Below are 25,660 nucleotides of genomic sequence, written 5' to 3'. Positions count from 1 at the left end.
TCTGTGGCAGAGACTGTATCTTCGTCATCGCTGGAAGCCCAGCGTTCAGCAGAGTACCAAGCTCTAAACGGCTGTGTGAAGACATAACCCCCAAACTGTACAAACCCCCAATTACCCTGCAACGATATAACTTTCTTTCTGTGCAGCATCTGCCACCCTGTGCTAGCAGGTCAGGACTCCAGCAAGGTTAAGGATTAGCCAGCAATGGGACGAGAGGAGCCCTTTGTAGGACACGCGCTGTACCAGTGCGGAGCCTCCGATACACTCTACATTCTGGAGGTAATTTGAAGAGGGAGAGGTCTAGGAGCTGGCGCTGCTGATGCTGGCAGGCAGCTGAGTGTCCTGCGGGCGCCCCTGGGGCACTGGACCGCAGACAGCTCCCTGGTAACCTTACAGTGCTTGGCATCTTCAGATGTGGAGGCCCACTGGGTCTTCACATTCGCATAGCCTCTTTGTTTTTTAAAGAAAATCTTACAAGTTAGGAAGAAACCAATAAAACACCAGAGCAGATATATCCATCCAAGAACCTGGCCTACTATGATGACGCTTCCACTGGTTGATGAGCTAGGCTCTAGGATCTGCGCAAAGCTCTGGGAACAGATATTAGATGACTGCTATGCTGAGACTTTAAACACTTGTCACATTTTTTCAGCCCCTCCTTTTCTTTCAAAGAGCACTCACAACAATAAGAAGGGAGTTTGGGCTGGATACAGGACAGGGTGCCCTTTCTCAGGCTACTCTCTGTCTGAGCACAGAGTAGCAGCCTGAGAGGTGACCACAGCGCCATCTGCACGCTCCTGAACAAACACATCATTTCCTCTGGGTCCCGTTTTTCACTTTATGAGAGGAATCTCACCCAGTTTTCCGTAAGTGCCCATCTGCCCACTCCAGAGGTACCATAAATATGGAGGTGCAATCTAATTTTGTAGCTTTAATCCAACTGATGTTGACACTTCAGAATTCACAAAGTCAGTTCCTTGTCAACATGTAGGCCTTTCTATTTGATGTCTGGACGAGTCAAACAATTCAATTCCCTTATCCGAGAGAGAGGACAACAAGAAAGGCAGAGCTGTTGACTTGGAAATAGCCTCTCTCTGTGCATCACTTCTGTCAAAGGCAAGAATGTTTTTCTCTCTTCCCAGGCTCACCCTGGGATGGAGTGGGCGGAAATCCTGTGACTAGGTATTCAATGAAATGATTTTGCCAAAGACAACTTGGCCCCTCATAGAGGTTTTAGAGAAAATGACAAAGTTAGCCAAGAGAATAGGATTGATGCTGGGGAAACAGCTGTGATATGTGAAATTTAATTTCAAAGGGCTGTTCCCTGCAGAGACAAATCTAGCTGAAACGACCAGTGTGGGCCCAGCGTGTATACACATGGTGCTTTGGCAAAGGCCAAAGCAGCTGACTTATAAATAGAAGCTGTGCTGGCTCCATAGGGAAACGAAGACAAAGATGCCCGGCCACCTAAGAACACGAATAATCACCTAACATCAGAGTCTCCACTCCTCCAGTTGTTTGATCCCTCAAAGCAATGTGTACATTTCAGAAGGATGTCCCAGATCACTGTCTTTACAATCTTTGGGTTTCAGCTGTCTCCATACCTATCTCTGCAAGGGAACTTAACCACGAAAAGAGCTCTAGTCCAAGGTGAAGTATCCCATAGTCTAATATTCCTTACCTAACTTATCCCAAAAGGAAGAAAACAAAAGGTTTTGTTAACATTAGACATAGTTCTCAATCTAGACATTGGATTAAAAGTGCCCGTAGAAGAGAATTATAACAGTGCTCCTTACAAAGCTGCTCTGGTGGTATGTAAAATGTTGATATAGGACAGTCAAGGTCCTTTTAAATATTGATCTGGGTGACTCCTAAGAAAGAGTGGTCTGAAAAAGAATAATGCTTTCAATTTGATTATATAGGTCATTATGATACCATTTTGAAATGTGTAAAATGAAAATAAATCACATATGTCCCCTCCCAACACTTCTGTTTCCATCCCAAGCAGGTTATTATCTCAACGGTGCAAACGTGGATGCCCTCGCATAGGCTGCCGCCCAACTCAGTACTGCCGACATGATTTCAAGTGTATTTTCTTCCCGAGTGAAACACAAGTGTGGAAAGGCAGCTTTGGAGTGTGGCAAGTGTGTAAGGGCATGTGTCTGTGCACCGAAAACAAAAAGCCTAAAACAAATGAGGCCTTTACGTTTAAATATCCGAATGCTAGTAATTATTGCAGTGAGGAAAGGCTGTGGTGGGACAGATATTGTCAGAAATTACTTTGACAGAGGAAGCTGTTCAGTATTCCTTGAAGTTAATTTAGCAATAGGTTTCAATAATCTCAAACAGTTAGTTCCCACTCTGTCTCTGTGACCAATGATACTTCTGAGAGTCTATTTTTAAGAAATAAACAGAGATGTGCACAGTATATCATTTATAGCTGTAAAAAGCTGAAATGAGGGTATGTTTGAAAATAGGAAAAATTAAATTATGATAAACCTATTTAATGGAAAATACTGTAAGCAATTAAAAATGAATGTTTTTGCAAATTCTGTAAAGAGGAAAAAGTAAAACCATTTGACTTTTAATTTCATAGTCATCAGATACTAGACTAACCAAAAAATAAGCTTCAGAAGAACTTTTAATTTTAAAATGTTTCTGTTAATAAGTAGAGTAAAAGAAAAAGTAAATCATTGTCCAAGGATTGTCAAAATGTCTAATCATTTGGAGATTATCCAATCATTGTCCAGGCCCAATCAAAGGAACAAAATAAATCTCCAGAAACTGACTGTAAAAAAGAAAGGTATATAATGTATCTGATAAAAAATTAAAAATAACCATCATAAAGAGTCTCAATTGGCTCAAGAAAATGATGCATGAACAAAAAGAGAATATCAACAAAGAAAATATTTAAAAATCTAAAACAGAAATTTTGAGACTAAAGCATACAATGACACACTGAAAAATTCACTAGAATCATTCATCAGCAGACTTAAACACAGAAGAAAGAATCAGAAACTGAAGACAGAAAAATTGGAATTATGCATTCAGAGGAGCAAATGGGGAAAAAAGTCATAAAGAGTAACAGCAGCCTAAGAGGTTTACAGGACACTATCGGGAGACAGGGATCAAGACCATTCCCATAGAAAAGAAATGCAAAAAAGCAAAATGGCTATCTGGGGAGGCCTTACAAATAGCTGTGAAGAGAAGAGAAGCGAAAAGCAAAGGAGAAAAGGAAAGATATAAACATCTGAATGCAGAGTTCCAAAGAATAGCAAGAAGAGATAAGAAAGCCTTCTTCAGCAAAGAAATAGAGGAAAACAACAGAATAGGAAAGACTAGGGATCTCTTCAAGAAAATCAGAGATACCAAAGGAACATTTCATGCAAAGATGAGCTCGATAAAGGACAGAAATGGTATGGACCTAACATAAGCAGAAGATATTAAGAAGAGGTGGCAAGAATACACAGGAGAACTGTACAAAAAAGATCTTCACGACCCAGATAATCACGATGGTGTGATCACTGACCTAGAGCCAGACATCCTGGAATGTGAAGTCAAGTGGGCCTTAGAAAGCATCACTACGAACAAAGCTAGTGGAGGTGATGGAATTCCAGTTGAGCTATTCCAGATCCTGAAAGATGATGCTGTGAAAGTGTTGCACTCAATATGCCAGCAAATTTGGAAAACTCAGCAGTGGCCACAAGACTGGAAAAGGTCAGTTTTCATTCCAATCCCAAAGAAAGGCAATGCCAAAGAATGCTCAAACTACCACACAATTGCACTCATCTCACACGCTAGTCAAGTAATGCTCAAAATTCTCCAAGCCAGGCTTCAGCAATATGTGAACCGTGAACTTCCTGATGTTCAAGCTGGTTTTAGAAAAGGCAGAGGAACCAGAGATCAAATAGCCAACATCCGCTGGATCATAGAAAAAGCAAGAGAGTTCCAGAAAAACATCTATTTCTGCTTTATTGACTATGCCAAAGCCTTTGACTGTGTGGATCACAGTGAACTGTGGAAAATTCTTCAAGAGATGGGAATACCAGACCACCTGATCTGCCTCTTGAGAAATCTGTATGCAGGTCAGGAGGCAACAGTTAGAACTAGACATGGAACAACAGACTGGTTCCAAATAGGAAAAGGAGTATGTCAAGGCTGTATATTGTCACCCTGTTTATTTAACTTATATGCAGAGTACATCATGAGAAACGCTAGACTGGAAGAAACACAAGCTGGAATCCAGATTGCCGGGATAAATATCAATAACCTCAGATATGCAGATGACACCACCCTTATGGCAGAAAGTGAAGAGGAACTCAAAAGCCTCTTGATGAAAGTGAAAGTGGAGAGTGGAAAAGTTGGCTTAAAGCTCAACGTTCAGAAAACGAAGATCATGGCATCTGGTCCCACCACTTCATGGGAAATAGATGGGGAAATAGTGGAAACAGTGTCAGACTTTATTTTTCTGGGCTCTAAAATCACTACAGATGGTGCCTGCAGCCATGAAATTAAAAGACACTTACTCCTTGGAAGGAAAGTTACGACCAACCTAAATAGCATATTCAAAAGCAGAGACATTACTTTGCCAACAAAGGTTCGTCTAGTCAAGGCTATGATTTTTCCTGTGGTCATGTATGGATGTGAGAGTTGGACTATGAAGAAGGCTGAGCACCGAAGAATTGATGCTTTTGAAGTGTGGTGTTGGAGAAGCCTCTCGAGAGTCCCTTGGACTGCAAGGAGATCCAACCAGTCCATTCTGAAGGAGATCAGCCCTGGGATTTCTTTGGAAGGAATGATGCTAAAGCTCAAACTCCAGTACTTTGGCCACCTGATGTGAAGAGTTGACTCATTGGAAAAGACTCTGATGCTGGGAGGGATTGGGGGCAGGAGGAGAAGGGGACGACAGAGGATGAGATGGCTGGATGGCATCACTGACTTGATGGACGTGAGTCTGAGTGAACGGGAGTTGGTGATAGACAGGGAGGCCTGGCGTGCTGCGATGCATGGGGTTGCAAAGAGTCGGACATGACTGAGCAACTGATCTGATCTGATCTGATCTGATCACTGGACAGAATACCTATTTCAGAGTCCCAGAAGGAGAAGAGAAAAACTAACGGGTAGAGAGCTTACTGAAAGAAACAGTGGCCAAATACTTAACAAATCTGAGGAGGAAAATGGATATCCAGATCCAAGAAGTCCAGCAGTCTCAGATTAAGATACCCTCACCCTTAGATCTACACAAAGACACATTACCATCAAACTGTCAAGGAAAAAGTGAAGACAGAATTTTTTAATCAGCAAGAAAAGAAAGACTTGTCATATTCAAGGGAATTTCTTAAGAAGGTCATAGGACTGCTCAGCAGACACCCTGCAGACTGGCAGAGGTGAGCAGGAGGACAGATTCAGAAAGCTGGTGGGTGGAGACAGAAAGCCTGTAAACCAAGAACATGGTACCCAGCAAATGACTCCTTTAAAAGTGAAAGACAGATGAAGAATTTCCCAGGTAAGCAAAAACAGAGGGAATGTGTCACTGCTAGATCTGACTTACAGAAAGTGTAATGAAAACAAAAGACTTTGAAATGAAAGGAAATGAAACAGCAGCACTGGGAATAGAAGAGAAAGAAGACGAAATATAAATCTCACCAGTAAAGGTAAATACACAGACAAAGACAGGATAATGAAATACTGTAGGAGCAGGGAGCAAATCACATCTAACTGTAGCACGAAAGTTAAAAGAGCAAAGTATAAGAGCAACTATAAATACAAAACTTGCTAGTAGATACACAATATAAAAAGAAATAAATTCTCACACCAAGACAAATTATGTGTGAGGACGGAAAAGTAAAAGTGTATATATGTGATTAAAGTTAAGTTGTTATCAGCTTAAAAAGGATGACTTAGAACTATAACCTGTGCTACGTAAGACTCATGGTAACCACGAAGACAGTACCAATGGATGACACACGAAAGAAGGTGAGAAAGCAATCAAATTACGCTTTTATAAAATATCAACGAAACACAAAGGGAGAGAATAACAGGAAAAGTGTCAAAAAAGCCACAAAAGAGAAAACAATTTACAAAATGCTAATAGTAAGTACTTCTGCATCAATAATTACCTTAACTGTAAATGAACTGAAGTCCCTGATCAATACAGAGTCTCCGAATGGATTAAGAAAAAAAGACCCAGCTGTTTGCTGTAAGACTCACGCTATGCTTAAAGGTACATACAGGCGGAAAATTAAGAACTGGAAAAGGATATTCACGTACAATGTAACCAAAAGACAGCCATATTTATTAGAGACAAAACTGCAAAAAAAGACAAAGAAGGTTATTATATAATGACAAAAGGATCAAATCACCAGGAAGCTGTAATAATTAAAAGTACATATACACCTAATACCAGAACACACAAATATATGAAGCATATATGGACAGAACTGAAGGGAGAAACTGATAGCAATACAATAATATTAGGGAATTTCTCAATAATAGGCAGAAAATCCAAACATAAGATTAGCAAGGACACAAAGAATAAAATAAACACTGTCGACAAAATGGACCTCAAAGACAGATGAAGAACACTCCATCCAAGAGCAGCAGAATACACGTTCTTCCAAAGTGCACACAGAATGGTCTCCTGGACAGATTACATGTTAGCTTATAAAACAAGTCTCAACAAATTGAAGACACCTGACATCATACCGAGTGTGTTCTAATCACAACAGGACGAAACTAGAAATTAATAGTTGAAAGAAAACAGCACAATTACAAGTATGTGGAAATTAAACAATGTATTCTTGAATAATCAATGGGTCAAAACAGAAATCGTAAGAGAAATCAGAAAATATCTTGAGACAAAGGTAAATGAAAATACAACATAACAAAATTTATGAGATTATAGTACAAGCAACTTTATAGATAAAAAAACAAACAACCTAACTTTACACGTCAATAAATTAAAATAGAACAAACTAAGCCCAAATTCGTAGAAGGAAGGAAACATTAAGATTAGGGCAAAAGATCAGGCCACCCAGGTGCCACGGCCGGCCACCCTGAGATCCAGCCCCACCCCCAGCAGGCCGACGTTATCCCAGGACCACCTCCGAGCCCTTCAGCCAGCTGCACTGGGCCTGGCCACACAAACCAGCAGTTAGGGAGCCACCACAGAAGGCAGGGCTGGCAGCCACCAGGCCAGGGGCAGCCCTGCTTTCCAGTCCACACACACAGCACCCGACTCTGCGACTAAAGAAGGGCCCAACAGCTCACAGAGCGGGCACCCCTAGAGCACACAGCTCTCATGACGAGAGGCGCATGCTGCTGAGCCCCAGAGAACATGTCCTAAATAAGGCCCTTCTCCAAGATTAAGAAGTGTAACTAACCTACCTAAACACATCAAGAAACATCATAATTAGAATGGCAAGGATGAAAGACAAAGGGAGATTCTTAAAATCAGAGAGAGACAAGCCACCAGTTATGTATCAAGGAACTCCCATAAGACTATCAGCTGATTTTACGTCAGAAACTTTGCAGGCCAGAAGGAAGTGGCATGATATAATTAAAGTAATGAAAGGGGAAAAAGAGAACGCCCTACAACCAAGAATATTTTAGGGAGTCATTTAGATTTGAAGGAGAGATAAAGAGTTTTACAGACAAGTAAAGTTAAACAGCTCATCACCGCTTAACTGGCTTTAAATCACAGAGAGATTTTTAAACTGAAAAAGAAAACACTACAACTAGAAATATGAAACTTATGAAAGGAAAATTCTCACTGGTAAAAGCAAACATATAGTAAAGGTAGAAGATCAAACAGTTATAAAACTAGCAGGAACGCTAAAAGAAAAAGTAGTAAAATCATCTATATTCACAGTAAGTAGTTAAGGGATTCAAACATGAAAACATGTAAAATGATGTTTAAAACATTAAATGTGATGAGAGGTAACTAAAACTTCAGGTTTGTTGGAATATATTCAAACTTCAGTTCAGTTCAGTTCAGTCGCTCAGTCGTGTCCGACTCTTTGCGACCCCATGAATCACAGCACGCCAGGCCTCCCTGTCCATCACCAACTCCCGGAGTTCACTCAGACTCACGTCCATCGAGTCAGTGATGCCATCCAGCCATCTCATCCTCTGTCATCCCCTTCTCCTCCTGCCCTCAATCCCTCCCAGTAAACTTAAGTGATCATTAATTTAAAATGAACATACACACACACACACACAAATACACATGTTTTATATGATGTTCATGGTAACTGCAAGGCAGAAATCTGTAACAGATACATGCACACAAAAAAGAAATGACTCTAAACATAACACAAAGGTAGTCAACAAATCACAAGGGAAGAAAGCAAAAGGAGAAAAAGGAACAAAAAAGAACTACAAAAGATCTCTGAAGCAATAGTATCTGATAAGGAGTTAATATCCTAAATATATAAAGATTACATATAACGCAACATCAAAACAAAATAAAACAAACTGATTGAATTATGGGCAAAGGTTTAAAAAGACATTTTCCAAAGAAGATATACAGATGGCCAACAGATGGATGAAAAGATGCTCAACATCACTAATCATCAAGGAAATGCAAATCAAGATCGCAATGAGATATTACCTCATACCTGTCAGAATGGCTGTAATCCAAAAGACAACAAATATGTGCTGGCAAGGGTGAGGAGATGGGCATCCCTGGGCACTGTTAGTGGGAATGTAAACTGGTACAGCCACTATGAAAATCAGTACAGACATTCCTCAAAAGTTAAAAATTAGATCATAAAGATCTGGCAAGTCCATTTCTGGGTAATTTTCTGACGAAAACAAAAAGGCTATTTTAAAATGATTCATGCACTTCTGGGTTCACTGTAGCATTATTTACAATAGGTAAGACATGAAAACAACCTAAGTGTGCAGATGAATGTGGCGTATATAAAAACATACATAACAGAGTATTACTAAGCAGTAGAAAAGAATGAAATCTTGCCATTTGTGGTAATATGGAGGGACCTAGAGGCTATTATGCTAACTGAAATATTTCAGAAAAAGACAAATGATTTCACTCGTATGTACAATCTGAGAAACAAAACCAACATAAAAACCAAAGCAGAAAGAGAGTCACACAGGCAGAAGACAAACCAGTGGTTGCCAGAGGGAGAAAGCGTGGAGGGGAGATTAAGAGGGTAACACTTCCGTTACCAAATAAACGAGTCACGAAGATCAAATGTACAGCAAGGGGAATACAGTCAATAAGATATAAAAACTTTATAGGGTGACAGAAACTAGACTTCCTGTGGTGCTCATTTTGTAATACACAGAAAGTATCAACTCACTATGTTGAATACTAGAAACTAACAAAGTGCTGTAGGTCAACTATATTTAAATAAAACAAACAAACAAAAGAAAAATAGTTTAAGTGGGAGAACTGCAAAAAAAAATCAGGATAGCAACTAATATTTGTCAAAGTTGCTCAGAGCCCTTTCTATAAAACGTTGGTGCCAAATACGATGACACAGATACAATCATTAGGGAGTTTACATAGCTTCACTGCAGCCCTTGTTACCAAGGGGACTTTATACACATAAAGGATTCATCTCAACATAACATCAAAACAATAATAAACATCTTGTACCACAGAATGAAATCCTGAAGACATAATAAGCTGGGATACTAGTCACTAGGCTAATTTTTGCTAAATATTTCAAGTTTGGCATAAAGTAGAACTATATTTTCAAAACATGCATTTGAGATAACTTGTCTTAAAAACAAAAACCTATCTTTTGTGCTAAAATAAAAACATTAAATAGTGGTAATTTTTATTGATTTACAAATAATGTCTTAGATGTGAAAACACTAATTTTAGTATCATACTTCAAGTGTGTCCATCTTAACAAAGTTGTCTAAAGACATTTTTACAAAAGAAGAGTAAATCTTCAAAATACCAGCAGCTAAATAAAATTCATTTCCCTCAAAAAAGAGATTACTACAGAAATAAGTGAAATAGATACTAGAAAACAGAAGGGGAAAAAAAATCAATGAAATTAAGAGTTTTTTTTTAATTGAAATAACATTAAAAATGACAATCCTTTAGCTAGACTATTAAAAAAGAGAGAAGACGCGAATAAAATAAGAAATGAAAAATGAGACATTACAAGTAGCATCAGAGAAAAACTCAAGAAACAACTATGAACAATTACATACCAACTAACTGGACAATCTAGAAGAAATGGATAAATCCCTAAAACACATGATTTGCCAAAACTAAATCATGAATAAATAAAAATCAGAATGGAACCATAACAGCATGTAGATTTAATCAGTAATCAAAAGCCTGCCAACAAAGAAAAGTCTAGGACCATTCAGCTTCACAATAAATTCTATCCAACTTTTAAAATGGAACCAATTTAAATTAAAACCAATCTTCTTCAAATTCTTCAAAAAATATTTAAGCAGAGAGAAACTTCTAAAATCATTTCATGAGGCCAGCATTAGCCTGATATAAAAACCAGAAAAAGATACTACAAGAAAAGAAAACTAGAAGTCAATATCCCTAATGAATATAAATTCAAAAATTCTCAACAAAATACCAGCAAACCCAATCCAACATCATATTATGAGAGACGCATACATCATGACCAAGTGGGATTTACCCCTGGAATGCAAGGATGCTCCAACTTATGAAAATCAATTAGTGTGATAAATCACACTGACATAATAAATGTTCAAATCTCATGATCATCTCCATAGATACAGAAAAAGCATTGAATAAAAATTCAACAACCTTTCACATGGTAATAAACATTCAACAAACTAGGAATAAAAATAAAATTACTTCATAAGACCATATATAAAAAGTCCACAGCTAACATCATATTTGAAATGGCAAAAAACTGAAGGCTTTTCCTCTAATAAAAGAAAAAGACAAAAATGCCCACTCTTGGCACTTCTATTTAATACAGCCATCACTATCAGAGAAGAAAAAAAACTTAAAGGCATCCAGATTGGAAAGGAAAAAGTAGAATTATCTTTGTTTATAGATTCCATGACTTTAAATACAGAAAACTCTAAAGATTCTACAAAAGAACTGTTAGAAATAAGAAATGAATTCAATGAAGTTGTAGGATACAAAAATAAATTGTACTTCTGTAAACTAACAATGAACAATGTGAAAAGGAAGTTAAGAAAACAATTCCATTTATAACAGCATCAAAATCAATACAATACTTTAGGAATAAACATAATGAAGGAAGTGAAAACCTTATACAATAAAAGATACAAACATTGTTGAAAGAATATAAAGACAAAAATAAATGGAAAGACATCCCATGTTCATGGATTGGGAGACTGAATATTGTCAAAATGCCTATACTATCCAAAGTCATCTACAGATTCAATGCAATCCTTATCAAAATGCCATTGGTAGTTTTTGAAGAAACTGAAAATTTTACATTAACATTGATATGGAGCTATAAAGGATCCTAAATACTCAGTCTTGAGAAAGAACAACAAATTTAGAATCCTCATACTCCCTGACTTCAAAATATATTACAAAGCTATAATAATAAAAATTACAGTAGTGGTATAAAGACACACATGTGGACCACTGGAATGGTATAAAGACACGCATGTGGACCACTGGAATGGTATAAAGACACGCATGTGGACCACCGTAACAGAATAGAGAGCCCAGAAACAATGGCATCAACTGATCTTCCAAAGGGTCCCAAAAGCACACCAAGGAGAAAAGAGTCTATTCAACAAATAGTATCAGGAAAACTGGGTATCCATGTGAAAAGAATGCAAGTTCATCCTTAACATACACCACACACAACAGGGAACTCATCATGAACTTAAATGCTTAATACCTTATGAAACTCCTGGAAGACAACACAGAGGAAAAGTTTCTTGGCATTGATACCGGCAACGATTTCTGGTATATGACACCAAAACATCAGGCAACAAAAGCAAAAATAGGGAAAAGGGACACATAAAAGTAAAACCTTCTGCACAACTAACCCTAACCCTAAACCCTAACCCTAAGCCCAGCCCTAACCCTAATTAGGGAAACAAAAGACAGAGTGAAAAGGCCACCTTTGGAATGGGAGAAAATGCCTGAAAACCATACATATGATAAGGAATTAATGTTCAAAATATGTAAGGAATTCCTACAACTCAATAACAAAAAAACAAACGACCTGATTAAAAAATGGTCAAAGGATCTGAACAGAGAACACATATATGGTCAACAGGGATATGAAAAAAATGCTCAACCCCCCTAATCATTAGGATTAGGGTAAATCACAGTGTAAATCACAACCAAGTATCCTTTCACACTCGTCAGGATAGCCATTGTTAAACAAAATGTTTTAAAAATAACACATGTTGAAATGCATGTGGAGAAACTGTAACTCCTGGGCATCGCTGGTGTAAATTTAAAACGGTTCAACTGCTATGGAGAACAGCACAGAGGTTCCTAGAAAAATTTAAAGTAGGAGGACCACCCGACCCAGAAATTCCACTTCTGGGAACTGAAACCAGGATCTCAGAGTCATCTGCACACCATGTTCTCTGAAGCACTGTTCACAGTAACCAAGAGGTGGACACAACATAAACGCCGATGGACGAATGCACAGAAAAAGAAGAGGAAGTAAACAACGGGACGCTGCTCAGTCACAAAATAGAGGAAAATCCCGTCACGTGCCGGCTGAACATTTAGGACGTTATGTTAGGGGAAATCAGCCAGTCATGGGTGAACACAGCTTGGTGCTACTTACGTAAAGCACCTGAGGGAGTCAAACTCACAGAACGGAGAGTAGAACGGTGGCTGCCAGGGCCGTTCATTGGTGGTGTTTGTCAGGCAAGATGGGAAACGTCTAGAGACCCACTGCACAACACGGTGCTTGTACAGTTAAGAACACTGCACTATTAACTTAAAATTTTATTGAGGGAGATCTCATGTTATGTTTTTTTAAATCACATTAAAAAGAAAAAATATTTCCTAACAGTCACCACCGAGGGCAGTGTTGTCACACTTCCGAGCCTCCGTTCACTGCGGAGCTAGAATCCGGCTGGGCCCTCGGAGGGGATGCACCTTCTCCGGGTCAAGACTCGACTTCCCCACCTCCACACACAGAACTAGGGAGGAGGGGCTCCAGGCACTACCCTGAAGAGGCCAGAACATGCCAACTGGATACCAAACTAGCTTCCAGATCTGGGGCCTAGAAGAAAGGATCCTGCCAGGAAATGGTCTGGTCAAACACTTACCCAGGTAACTGGAATACACTTGCATTGTTAAATATCAGGGCTTGAATGAAAATGTGTTTCTAGATTTAGGTAGGATCCAAACAAAGATAAATAACTAAATAGGGATGTAACTTCACATTATAAATATCCACTGAAACAAGTGTTACCACAACCTGTACCCGAACAGACAATATGAAGTCTAACGTATCAACTTATATTCATAATTTCTAATTGAATGTAATTAGAACACAGCTCATCCATTCCCTCTGACCACACACACTCATATAGACATGTATATAATCTTCTATATTTATAAAATGTAATATATACACATATATAAATAAATAATTTCCAAAACAACTTTTTTCACTAGAAACAAACAAAAATCTAAAAATCAGTTTAGACATCAATTAAATAGTCTTTCTGTTTGATGTGGCCTCTTTGTACAAAGTGAGTATTTTCTGCGTAACTTGTCTAATTATCACTCCATAAAGTTTTGTGGGCTTCCTTTCTTGTGTATCTACTTTTACCTTTTGCAGGTAAAGAACTGTTCCCTTTAGCACAGCATAAAAGGTCTTCCATCCGCGCTTGCCTCTTGGAGCTAGAAAAGGAAAACAAATGGGAAAATTTAATTTGACAGAATTTGCATTTTAGAAAGAGAACCTGAAAGGTCAATAGTAACTGTTCTCCAATGCTCCTGGCTTATTTGCTACCGAGACTAACATGGCTCAGTGGTGAAGAATTCGCCTGCAGTGCAGGAGCTGCAGGAGACTCGGGTTTGATCTCTGGGTTGGGAAGATCCCCTGAAGAAGGAGATGGCAACCCACTTCAGTATTCTTGCCTGGAAAATTCCATGGACAGAGGAGCCTGTCGGGCTGCAGTCCATAGGGTCCCAAAGAGCCAGACATGACTGAAGCGACTTAGCGTCCATGCACGAAACTAATAATAACTAAAATTTTCTTGAGCCTCACTGTGTAACAGGCGGCATTATCTCATTTAATCCTCACAATAGCCCTGTGAGGTAGGTACTATTATTCTTGTCTTTCTATGAAATTGAAGCACAGAGAAGGAACCTGCTCATGATCACATAACTTGGAAGAGAAGTAGGAATCTGAACCCAGGTGGTAAGGCTCTGCGGTTCGTGCTCCAGTAGAGATAACTTAACGACTGGAAAAGCAAGTGGCATGTTGGAAGTACATGTTAATCTAAGGGCTCATGAACCAGCACCTTCATGGCTTCATCAGAGTTTCTGAGAGACAAAAGAAAAAAGTCTCAGAATACAACAGGACTCCTCTTGGCCTTTCTCCCACACATCCACCACCCAATTGTAACTTTAATTATTACTCCTGTGGTAACCTGTAAGACCTCTCCAGCAGGTGCTGCCACACTGTAGCATGGGTTTTTTTTGTCTAAATGTCTCTGAGTAGGCTGTGAATAACCTGAGAACAAGCATCCTTCATCTTCAGAATTCATAGAAACCTAGTATAATGCAAGGCAGACACAAGGCACCTTTATAAAAATTCTCCAAGTGAATTTTCTTCCAGAACTCCTTACAATCCCCATCTTTGTATTTTCCTGGAGTATAAAGTAGAATTTCTGTATTGACTTACATAAAACTTTACAGATTATCCTAAAGTAAAAGCACAGATTAGCAAAACAGTTAACTATTTATTCTTAATCTTTTTTTTTTTTTGTATTCTATGCAGTGAGTACATGATTACAGTTAATATATCTTAATAAAATTAAAATCTGTAACCAGAAAAGGTTATTACCTTTTCTCTAAGGTTATTACATTTCTCTAAACGTGTCTACTCAACATGTAGGAAGGACATTTATTCTTATTCTGTTATCAAATATTTGACTGCCTTTAACCTGGATGCCTGATAAATCAAAAAGCGCATTATTTTCAACCACATCTTTTAAATGTCCTTTGACTGAAGAAACCTTAAGCTTGGAAACCAGGTGAACAGCCACCTACAGAATACAGGTGCTCCTGCCAATACCATACTGAGATATCCACCTGGCAAAAAAAAAAAAAAAAAAAAAAAGGACTCAAAACATCCGCTCTGCAGGTTTCCGGGGGAAATTAAAAAAAAAAAAAAATCATCCCATATGTTTCAACCATGTAAGGTTTAAAAATGTGCACTCAAAAATAAATGATCAAAAAATGTATACCATAATCTTCTTTATAAAGGAAAAAGAGTGGCTACTATAAAGAAAGCCACAGATCACTGTACATATACATGAAGTGACAGCTGAGTGCACTGTTAACAGACGTCAAGTTCTGACTTGGGCCGTGTGAGAGCAATGTGCCCGGAAGCGGCCACTGGCTGCAGGAGCTGCTGCGGTGCAGGAGAGAGGTGTGCTGGGCCTTCCGGCTGGAAGGCCGACCAGCTGGTCCACGGCCCTTGTCTCAGACCTCTCCTCTCACCCACCAGCCCTCACTTGGGCACTCCTGACCAGTCCCCCAGCCTCTCAGGACCTCAGCCGCTTCATTTTAAAACGTGGATAATTCATATAACTTAAGATAAAACACTGGCTTAATGCTGGAAAAGAACTCAGAGAAACCCTTCTGTTTTCTATAGGAAGAATGCAGGGCCTGGATCTGAAAGGCTGTTCCCAAAGCCCTAAAACTAATTTAGTGGCATTTGAGATTCCTTCTGTTCAAAGATTTACAAATCAATTTTTCTGCTTTTCAGGTAGAAATCTATTAATCTGTTACTAAGGTTGTTGCCCTAGTATCAGACTTCTGCCCGTCCCCTCAAATGGAAACCAACTCCTCTCATCTAAGTTTCAGGAGGAGGCTCAAAAGAGAAAAACAAATTCTGAAAGAGATGGGAATACCAGACCACCTGATCTGCCTCTTGAGAAACCTATATGCAGGTCAGGAAGCAACAGTTAGAACTGGACATGGAACAACAGACTGGTTCCAAATAGGAAAAGGAGTACGTCAAGGCTGTATATTGTCGCCCTGCTTATTTAACTTATATGCAGAGTACATCATGAGAAACGCTGGGCTGGGAGAAGCACAAGCTGGAATCAAGATTGCCGGGAGAAATATCAATAACCTCAGATATGTAGATGACACCACCTTTATGGCAGAAAGTGAAGAGGAACTAAAAAGCCTCTTAATGAAAGTGAAAGAGTGAAAAAGTTGGCTTAAAGCTCAACATTCAGAAAACGAAGATCATGGCATCTGGTCCCATCACTTCATGGGAAATAGATAGGGGAAACAGTAGAAACAGTGTCAGACTTTATTTTTCTGGGCTCCAAAATCACTGCAGATGGTTATTGCAGCCATGAAATTAAAAGACGCTTACTCCTTGGAAGGAAAGTTATGACCAACCTAGACAGCATATTAAAAAGCAGAGACATTACTCTGCCAACAAAGGTCCATCTAGTCAAGGCTATGGTTTTTCCAGTGGTCATGTATGGATGTGAGAGTTGGAATGTGAAGAAAGCTGAGCACCGAAGAATTGATGCTTTTGAACTGTGGTGTTGGAGAAGACTCTTGAGAGTCCCTTGGACTGCAAGGAGAGCCAACCAGTCCATTCTAAAGGAGATCACTCCTGGGTATTCTTTGGAAGGACTGATGCCGAAGCTGAAACTCCAATACCTTGGCCATCTCATGCGAACAGTTGACTCATTGGAAAAGACTCTGATGCTGGGCGGGATTGGAGGCAGGAGGAGAAGGTGATGACAGAGGATGAGATGGCTGGATGGCATCACCGACTCGATGGACATGAGTTTGGGTGAATTCCAGGAGTTGGTGATGGACAGGGAGGCCTGGCGTGCTGTGATTCATGGGGTCGCAAAGAGTCGGACACAGCTGAGCGACTGAACTGAACTGAACTGAAGGAGCTAAGAGGTGCAGACTGCATGAGCGACACTAGAGCAGGGAACATCAGTGCTCTATAGTGAGGAGGCTACTATAACCACCCACACGAGAGGAAAAGCCCACAGTGTGGATAGAGGCGCACAGTCAAGACGAAGAACTGGATGGGGAGAGGTGGCAGCAGTGATAACTCAGCAGCCACACCACGTGCTCTGAGCACCGGGCAAGCACTACAGATGCCCTATTCGATCCAAACAATCCTTTCCATTAGGTTTCCCTGCCTCTATTTTACATTGTGGTTTCCATTATTAACTACATTAGCAGTTCTGTGAGGAGGAAGCTACTGAGGGGGCTACCTGGGTTTGGGTTTCAAAGCAACCAATTAGTGCAGTTTACACAAGGAAGTATGTTCTACGGATACATTCAGGGGAAACTTCAGGTGGCCATCCTTTCCAAGGTTGGGCCTGCTCCTCCAGTAAAATAAACACACTGGGCAGGGAAGGAGAAGACAGGACGGGGGTGGGGGTGGGGGGGCAAGTCAGGTGTGTTCTCTGGTCTCACTGACGCCTTCAGGGGCATCTGGGCTCCCCACGATGAAGCTCGGACTGGAGGCAGGGCCCTGCGTCTGCCCTCTGGACGCTACTCACCTAGCACTCTGCAGAGCAGTAACAACTGCAGCAGCAGCGAGAGCAGCGGCTGACATTGTTGAGAACACGACTGTTTTAAGCACTGCTCCAAAACTGGATGTGTGTGAAAACGGTCCAAAACTGAAGCCCACGGCTCTGTGAGGAGCCGCTTCTATATCCTTCATTTCGCAGACATGGGCTCTGAGATTTCACTAACCTGTAGCACCAGGTGCCCCAGTGCCCTGGTCACTTGCACTCTGGTTTGTATGCAGGGAAAGACCGGTCAAACCAGACTCAGCAACAGCGACTGGATTAACTCTGAGACACAGGGGTGATACTCAAATTAAAATAAGAAACAAAAAAAGTCGACAGGCCTCTGACTATTCTACATCTCTCTCTCTCTCTCTCTCTCTCTCTCTCACACACACACACACACACACACACGCACACATTTCTGTGAAAGAGCAACTGGCAGTTGTTCCAAACCTAAGTGGTAGTGGAACTATCATTAAATCTTCAACATTATAAACCAGTTCTTCTTAAGGTCCTGATCTCATCTTTATTTTATATTTGAAGAAGTCTTCTTGGAAACACAAAGTACAGTGAACAATATTTTGGCTTCAGTTATTACCACTGATCTTTAAAAACCAGTTAAATGCACAATTGAGAATGAGAGCACAGCCGTCACCCTTTTTTCATGAAGAGGAAGGTGTGAAATACTCCCAAGCAAGAAACATTCAGTCAAGATCAATGATGCTAGAGAGTTATTTGTTATTCATGTATTTTTATATTAGGTATTATTTATGTATTTTTATTTATTGTTTTATTTTATTAATTCACCAAAAGGCATAAGCTTCATGCAGAGGTTTTATCTGCATGCTGTTCTCTAAGTTCTTCTAAGCTCAACTGGGAGCAGATTGCGTTCAAGATCTTACTGTTCCTTTGTTTCTATTTTCATCAGAATCTTGGCCTGTTTTTGACCACTCCTCACTGCGGTTCCCTGACTATCTACTTTTTTCTTTTCTTCAAGTTTAATATCAGACAGACTTAAGAAGCATAGAGTCATAGTAGGTACAGTTCTTTTCTTTTAATACATTTAATCTTTCTTTCCTGTCTGTTGGCTTGAAAAACATTCTTCCATTGCCCTAGTAAAATGACAAAAATATCATTTTTTCCCCCAAATAGTAGAGGAGGTCAGTAAGCCATATCCACATTGATGAGAAAGAATTCCTTAAGTTATGGCTTGAAGGATAACAATGCAGGCCCTGCCAGGCTAGGACACAAGGGAAATTTAAGGACATAACAGTCTCACGTAAAATATTTTTAATTTCCGTATGGCAATAGAGAAATACATTTAAAATATAGGGAGGGAGGGGGTGTGTGTATAATCATGGCTGATTTGCATTATTGTACTTCCCAGGCGGCTCAGCGGCAAAGAACACACCTGCAGCGCAGGAGACCCGGAGACTCAAGTTCAACCCCTGGGTCGGGAAGATCCCAGGTGGCTCAACGGCAAAGAACACACTTGCGGTTCAGGAGACCCGGGAGACTCAAGTTCAACCCCTGGGTTGGGAGGATCCCAGGTGGCTCAACGGCAAAGAACACACTTGCGGTTCAGGAGACCCGGGAGACTCAAGTTCAACCCCTGGGTCGGGAGGATCCCAGGTGGCTCAACGGCAAAGAACACACCTGCAGCGCAGGAGACCCTGAGACTCAAGTTCAACCCCTGGGTCGGGAAGATCCCCTGGAGGAGGGCGTGGCAACCCACGCCAGTATTCTTGCCTGGGAAATCCCATGGACAGAGGAGCCTGGTGGGCTACAGTCCAAGCAGTCAAAAAGAGTCAGACACAACTGGACTGACTGAGCACATGGCAGAAACCAAGACTACATTGTAAAAATAAAAAAAAAAAAGTTCATATATATATATATATATATACACACACACATACATATATATGATGCCATACCCATGAGGCCATTCCAAAATAAATCTAGTACCTTGCTGAACTTGGGAACAAAGACGTGCTCAGTAAAAGCCTTTCTACACTGTACAACTGGGACACATCTGTATGAGATTTGTAAAAGGTACATGACATTTCTAAAGTTTCATTCCCTAGTGACTATCTGAAAACTGGGCAGAATTCTTAGAGTATCTCTCTTACAGCATGAAGAGATATGCTACATTGGCAGGAAGCAAGCTGACACAGAGTTCTGCTCTACGTCACTGAGGCAGCTGGAGGTCCACCCAGGTGGGGGTGGGGTTGGGGTTTGCTTTCCATGATGGGTGTGCAAAGGATGACAGCCCTCCCTACAAACCATTATGTGAAGTTAAAGGTAATCCTTTTATATTAATCCCTAATTTCCCTTCATAAAATATCCTCAGGCACTACCATAAGAAGTACTACTTATTGTTCAGTCAGTTACTTTAATCGCTCAGTCGTGTCTGACTCTTTGCGACCCCATGGACTGCAGCACGCAAGGCTTCCCTGTCCATCACCAACTCCTGGAGCTTGCTCAAACTCACGTCCATCAAGTCAGTGATGTCATCCAGCCATCTTATCCTCTATCGTCCCTTTCTCCTCCTGCCTTCAATCTTTCCCAGCATCAGGGTCTTTTCCAATGAATCAGTTATTCGCATCAGGTGGCCAAAGTATTGGAGCTTCAGCTCCAGCATCAGTTCTTCCAGTGACTACTCAGGACTGATTTCCTTTAGGATGGACTGGTTGGATCTCCTTGCAGTCCAAGGGACTCTCAAGAGTCTTCTCCAAAACCACAGTTCAAAAGCATCAATTCTTCAGTGCTCAGCTGGGGTTCCCTGATAGCTTAGTTAGTAAAGAATCGGCCAGCAAATCAGGAGTCCCCAGTTCGATTCCTAGGTTGGGAAGATCCCTGGAGAAGGGATAAACTATCCGCTCCAGTATTCTTGGGCTTCCCTGGTGGCTCAGCTGGTAAAGAATCTGCCCAAAATGAGGGAGACCTGGGTTCGATCCCTGAGTTGGGAAGATCCCCTGGAGAAGGGAAAGGCTACCCACTCCAGTATTCTGGCCTGGAAAATTCCATGGACCGTATAGTCCATGGGGTTGCAGAGAGTCAGACACGACTGAGCGACTTTCACTTCACTTCAGCTTTCTTTATGGTCCAACTCTCACAGTACTCAGAATATCCCATGGAGGGAAGAACCTCCATGGGGTTGCAAAGAGTCGGACATGACTTGAGTGACTTCACTTTCACTTTCACTCACGCCCATACATGACCACTGGAAAAACCATAGCTTTGACTAGACGGACCTTTGTCAGCAAAGTGATGTCTCTGCTTTTTAACACGCTATCTAGGTTTATCATACCTTTGCTTCCAAGGACAAAGCGTCTTTTAATTTCATGGCTGCAGTCACCATCTGCAGTGATTTTGGAGCCCAAGAAAATAAAGTCTGACACTTTATTTTCTGAGTGTGTGTTAGTTGCTCAGTTGTGTCTGGCTCTTTGCGACCCCATGGACTGTAGCCCGACAGGATCCTCTGTCCATGGGATTCTCCAGGCAAGAAGACTAGAGTGGGTTGCCAGTTCCTTCTCCAACCACAAGAAGCACTATTCAATCTTAATTGAGTAACTCAGACACTCAGATTTCTACTTAAAGCAATGAATCCCAGCTATGCACGACAGAAGGTACCTTTGGGAGAAAACTCACACACTATTCAGCAAGTGATAGTGTTAATTATCCCCAGGTTTATAACAGAGTGGTAGAAATAAAACAGTACTGTTACTATCTTATATTTCTAAGTAATTCACCTTTGAAGCATTTAAGGCAATTTACACATTTCAAAAATATCAGTTAATCTTTATAATCTTTCTTTATGACTGAGAGCTGTTGTAATGCCATCGACTCTACTTTATAGAAGGAAAAACTGGGGCAGCCTTAAAGGAACCAGAAGTACAACATATACCTATGGTTTTTCCATGGAAAAATTTCTCCTTTTCATAATAGAAACAGGCTTATGTTATTGGTAGAGAACAGAAGCTGAAACACGAGAACTGGAAGAATAGGCTCCCCCCAGGACACCACTGGCTGAGGTTGACTCTGGATGTTATTCCATTCCTTTAAGAAGTCAAGACTCTTACCCTAAATCGATCTTTCTGGAATGGCAGTAAGTACTTTGGACCAAGAGCCTGGAAACCCAGACTTCGTTCACACCCTTATGTCTACTGTTTCTCTGATTTTCAACAAGTTGCCTAACATCTCTGGTTATAAAATCTAAAATGACACTATAACATACTGTAATTACTTTACAATGTTGTTCATTAAGGTTATTAAGGACACAGCCCTACCCCTAAAGAGTTCACCTTATCAGTGAAACTTAATACAACATGATAAGCCATATAAACCAAATGGTAGCATGGCACCAACCCAAAAAAATCACAATGGGGGTTTACAGCAGGTAAAGAGAGGAGGGAGTCACTAATTCTACAAATGAGTAGGATTGAGAAGTCAGAGAAGGCTTTAAATGAGGACTTAGTTTTTAGCAAGACTTTGAAGGGGAAAAACAAGGAGTTTTCTTTTGACCTCCACCTTCTCTACAGCACATTTGGACTAAGACACTGAATCCGAGCATAGATCTCAATTACATAAGTCTCGTTACACTGCTCACCACCGTCCTTTATTAGGATGACCTCTGGACAAAAGCCAGCACAGCATTTTTCACAGAGAGTACATGGTTGAAATTCTGATTTCACCTGAGTGACTGTGGGCAGGTCAAGGTCAGTCTCTCCACACGTCACTTACTGCCTCGGTAAAATAATAATAAACCAATACCTACTTCATAAGGGTTTTTTGAAAATTAGATGAGTTAATGTATGTGAATCTTTTTAAAGTGTATTTTTTTTATTGTTAGGGATAATGTCTGCTAAAAGAAAATGCACCCAATTTCCATGCTAAAACAGAGAGACTTAATTTTTTTAAATATCTTTCATATACTCAGAAATTTTTCTTTGTTAGAGTCAGTATTTTGAGAAGAAATCCTCTGCCCCAGACATTACTGACACATTTTTAATAGAAAAGGGTAACCTTTCACCCTTAATCTAATTGGGGGAGGATGGAGTGCAGCATATTCATCAGCAAGTTATGGTTTCTGCTTTGTCCCAGGTCCTGTCCTGTCTGGACACTGGAGACATCAAACATGAATGCCAACAGTAGAAGTGAACAATAGCAGGAGGAACAAAAGCTGATGGAGAAATTTTACCCAAGTGTTAATAAAAAGCTGTAAAAATGCACAAACCCCACTTACAAACAAATACCTTCCCTACTTGGCTAGGAGATGGTTTCCCTGATCCCTAGAGGCACAGGGAGGACATGAGGGCCTTGGGCTGATGAGCGCGGAGAAGAGGGCAGGACTTACAAGCATGCATCCTCACGAGCTGATGGTTACAGGAAAGGGAGCAGGCAGCAAAGACAGAAAGGACTCGGAACACAGTTATGCTTCCAGGACAAACGCACACTAGAGTCACATACACTGTTTTAGGATTTTGACGGATGAACGACACCTCCCATTTCCTCCAGCTGCTCCAGGTACCAGCTCCTTCGCCTCAGTCAGGTCTCTGCTTGGACGCCACCTCCCCAGAGCCTCCCCATGCACGCTGCAGTTCACAGCTGCCCACTTCCTCCATTGTCTCCCCACCTTGGCTTTACCGTCCTCTCGGTCACTCAACAGTCGCCTGAAATACCACTACTGATGTTTGTCACTGAGCTCCCCTATACTACCTCCAAGCAAGCACTGGGAGTGGGACCAAGCAAGTGGGATCTCCAAGCAAGTGCTTTGATTTGTTACTGTGTCCAGAGAGAAGATTAAAAACTCAAAAAAGATGAAGAATCAGATGTCCTAAATGGGCATGTAGGTGATGCGACTCAACAAAAATTAATGATAATACATGATTTGCTGCTGCTGCTGATGCTAAGTCACTTCAGTCATGTCTGACTCTGTGCAACCCCATGGACTGTAGCCTACCAGGCTCCTCTGTCCATGGGATTTTCCAGGCAAGAGTACTGGAGTGGGGTGCGATTGCCTTCTCCAAATATATGATTTTCAGGTGTACAATAATTCACTATCTGTCTAAATTGCAAAATGATGACTACTATAAGGCTACTGAAGAAAAGGCAATGCCAAAGAATGCTCAAACTACCGCACAATTGCACTCATCTCACACGCTAGTAAAGTAATGCTCAAAATTCTCCAAGCCAGGCTTCAGCAATACGTGAACCATGAAATTCCAGATGTTCAAGCTGGTTTTAGAAAAGGCAGAGGAACCAGAGACCAAATTGCCAACATCCGCTGGATCATGGAAAAAGCAAGAGTTCCAGAAAAAAACATCTATTTGGCTTTATTGACTATGCCAAAGCCTTTGACTGTGTGGATCACAATAAACTGTGGAAAATTCTGAAAGAGATGGGAATACCAGACCACCTGATCTGCCTCTTGAGAAACCTATATGCAGGTCAGGAAGTTAGAACTGGACATGGAACAACAGACTGGTTCCAAATAGGAAAAGGAGTACTTCAAGGCTGTATATTGTCACTCTGCTTATTTAACTTCTGTGCAGAGTACATCATGAGAAATGCTGGGCTGGAAGAAGCACAAGCTGGAATCAAGACTGCCGGGAGAAATCTCAATAACCTCAGCTATGCAGATGACACCACCCTTATGGCAGAAAGTGAAGAGGAACTAAAAAACCTCTTGATGAAAGTGAAAGTGGAGAGTGAAAAACTTGGCTTAAAGCTCAACATTCAGAAAACGAATATCATGGCACCTGGTCCCATCACTTCATGGGAAATAGATGGGGAAACAGTGGAAACAGTGTCAGACTTTATTTCTGGGGGCTCCAAAATCACTGTAGATGGTGACAGCAGCCATGAAATTAAAAGACACTTACTCCTTGGAAGGAAAGTTATGACCAACCTAGATAGCATATTGAAAGCAGAGATATTACTTTGCCAACAAAAGTCCATCTAGTCAAGGCTATGGTTTTTCCAGTGGTCATGTATGGATGTGAGAGTTGGACTGTGAAGAAAGCTGAGAGCCAATAAATGGATGTTTTTGAACTGTGGTGTTGGAGAAGACTCTTGAGAGTCCCTTGGACTGCAAGGAGATCCAACCAGTCCATTCTGAAGGAGATCAGCCCTGGGATTTCTTTGGAAGGAATGATGCTAAAGCTGAAACTCCAGTACTTTGGCCACCTCATGTGACGAGTTGACTCACTGGAAAAGACCCTGATGCTGGGAGGGATTAGGGGCAGGAGGAGAAGGGGATGACAGAGGATGAGATGGCTGGATGGCATCACTGACTCGATGCACATGAGTCTGAGTGAACTCCCGGAATTGGTGATGGACAGGGAGGCCTGGTGTGCTGCGATTCATGGGGTCGCAAAGAGTTGGACATGACTGAGCAACTGAACTGAACTGAACTGATAAGGCTACTTATCATTTATCACCATACACTGTTGTTTTTTCTTGTGATGAAGATTTTTAAGATCTACCCTCTTAGTAACTTTCAAATATGTAATACAATGCTATTAACTGTAGTCACCATGCTCATAATTCTTATAAACTGGAGGAAGATGCTGGAGAGCTTGCTATTTTTAATAAATAGTTGGCCATCTTAAAAAGTTAGCCAATAGCAAAATGTTACTGAAGTTCAGTAACTTCATTATATGTAAAAGGTATGAACACAACTCCTAAGAAATATCAAGCATACTGTGTTGTTGTTTTTTTTACAATTTCATGCACAATTTACAGAACTCATTTATCAAACTTATTTAAACCAATGTATTAAAATAAAATGAATCTTAAAAGCAAGGAATAAAACTTCCATATGACCCAGCAATCCCACTTTTGGGCATATATCCTGAGAAAACCATAAAAAAGACATGTCTACGCCAATGTTTATAGCAGCACTAGTTATAATACCTGGGACATGGAAGCA

General features: G+C 40.6%; 1 protein-coding gene across 9 annotated transcripts in view; it reads right to left on the bottom strand.

The window, feature by feature from the left end:
* Positions 1-25,660, bottom strand: part of PSD3 (pleckstrin and Sec7 domain containing 3) — a 495,595-nt gene that overhangs the window by 59,330 nt on the left and 410,605 nt on the right. For all 9 annotated transcript variants that reach the window (XM_027529597.1, XM_027529598.1, XM_027529599.1 and 6 more), the window contains one exon: positions 13,764-13,834. In XM_027529597.1, the coding sequence (XP_027385398.1) occupies positions 13,764-13,834 (71 nt within the window). The remainder of the gene's footprint in view (positions 1-13,763; positions 13,835-25,660) is intronic.

This window comes from Bos indicus x Bos taurus, chromosome 27, assembly GCF_003369695.1.
Source record: "Bos indicus x Bos taurus breed Angus x Brahman F1 hybrid chromosome 27, Bos_hybrid_MaternalHap_v2.0, whole genome shotgun sequence".
In the NCBI taxonomy this organism is placed as follows: domain Eukaryota; kingdom Metazoa; phylum Chordata; class Mammalia; order Artiodactyla; family Bovidae; genus Bos; species Bos indicus x Bos taurus.
Note: the sequence above shows the minus strand (reverse complement) of the source record. Positions and strands in the feature narration are given on the sequence as shown.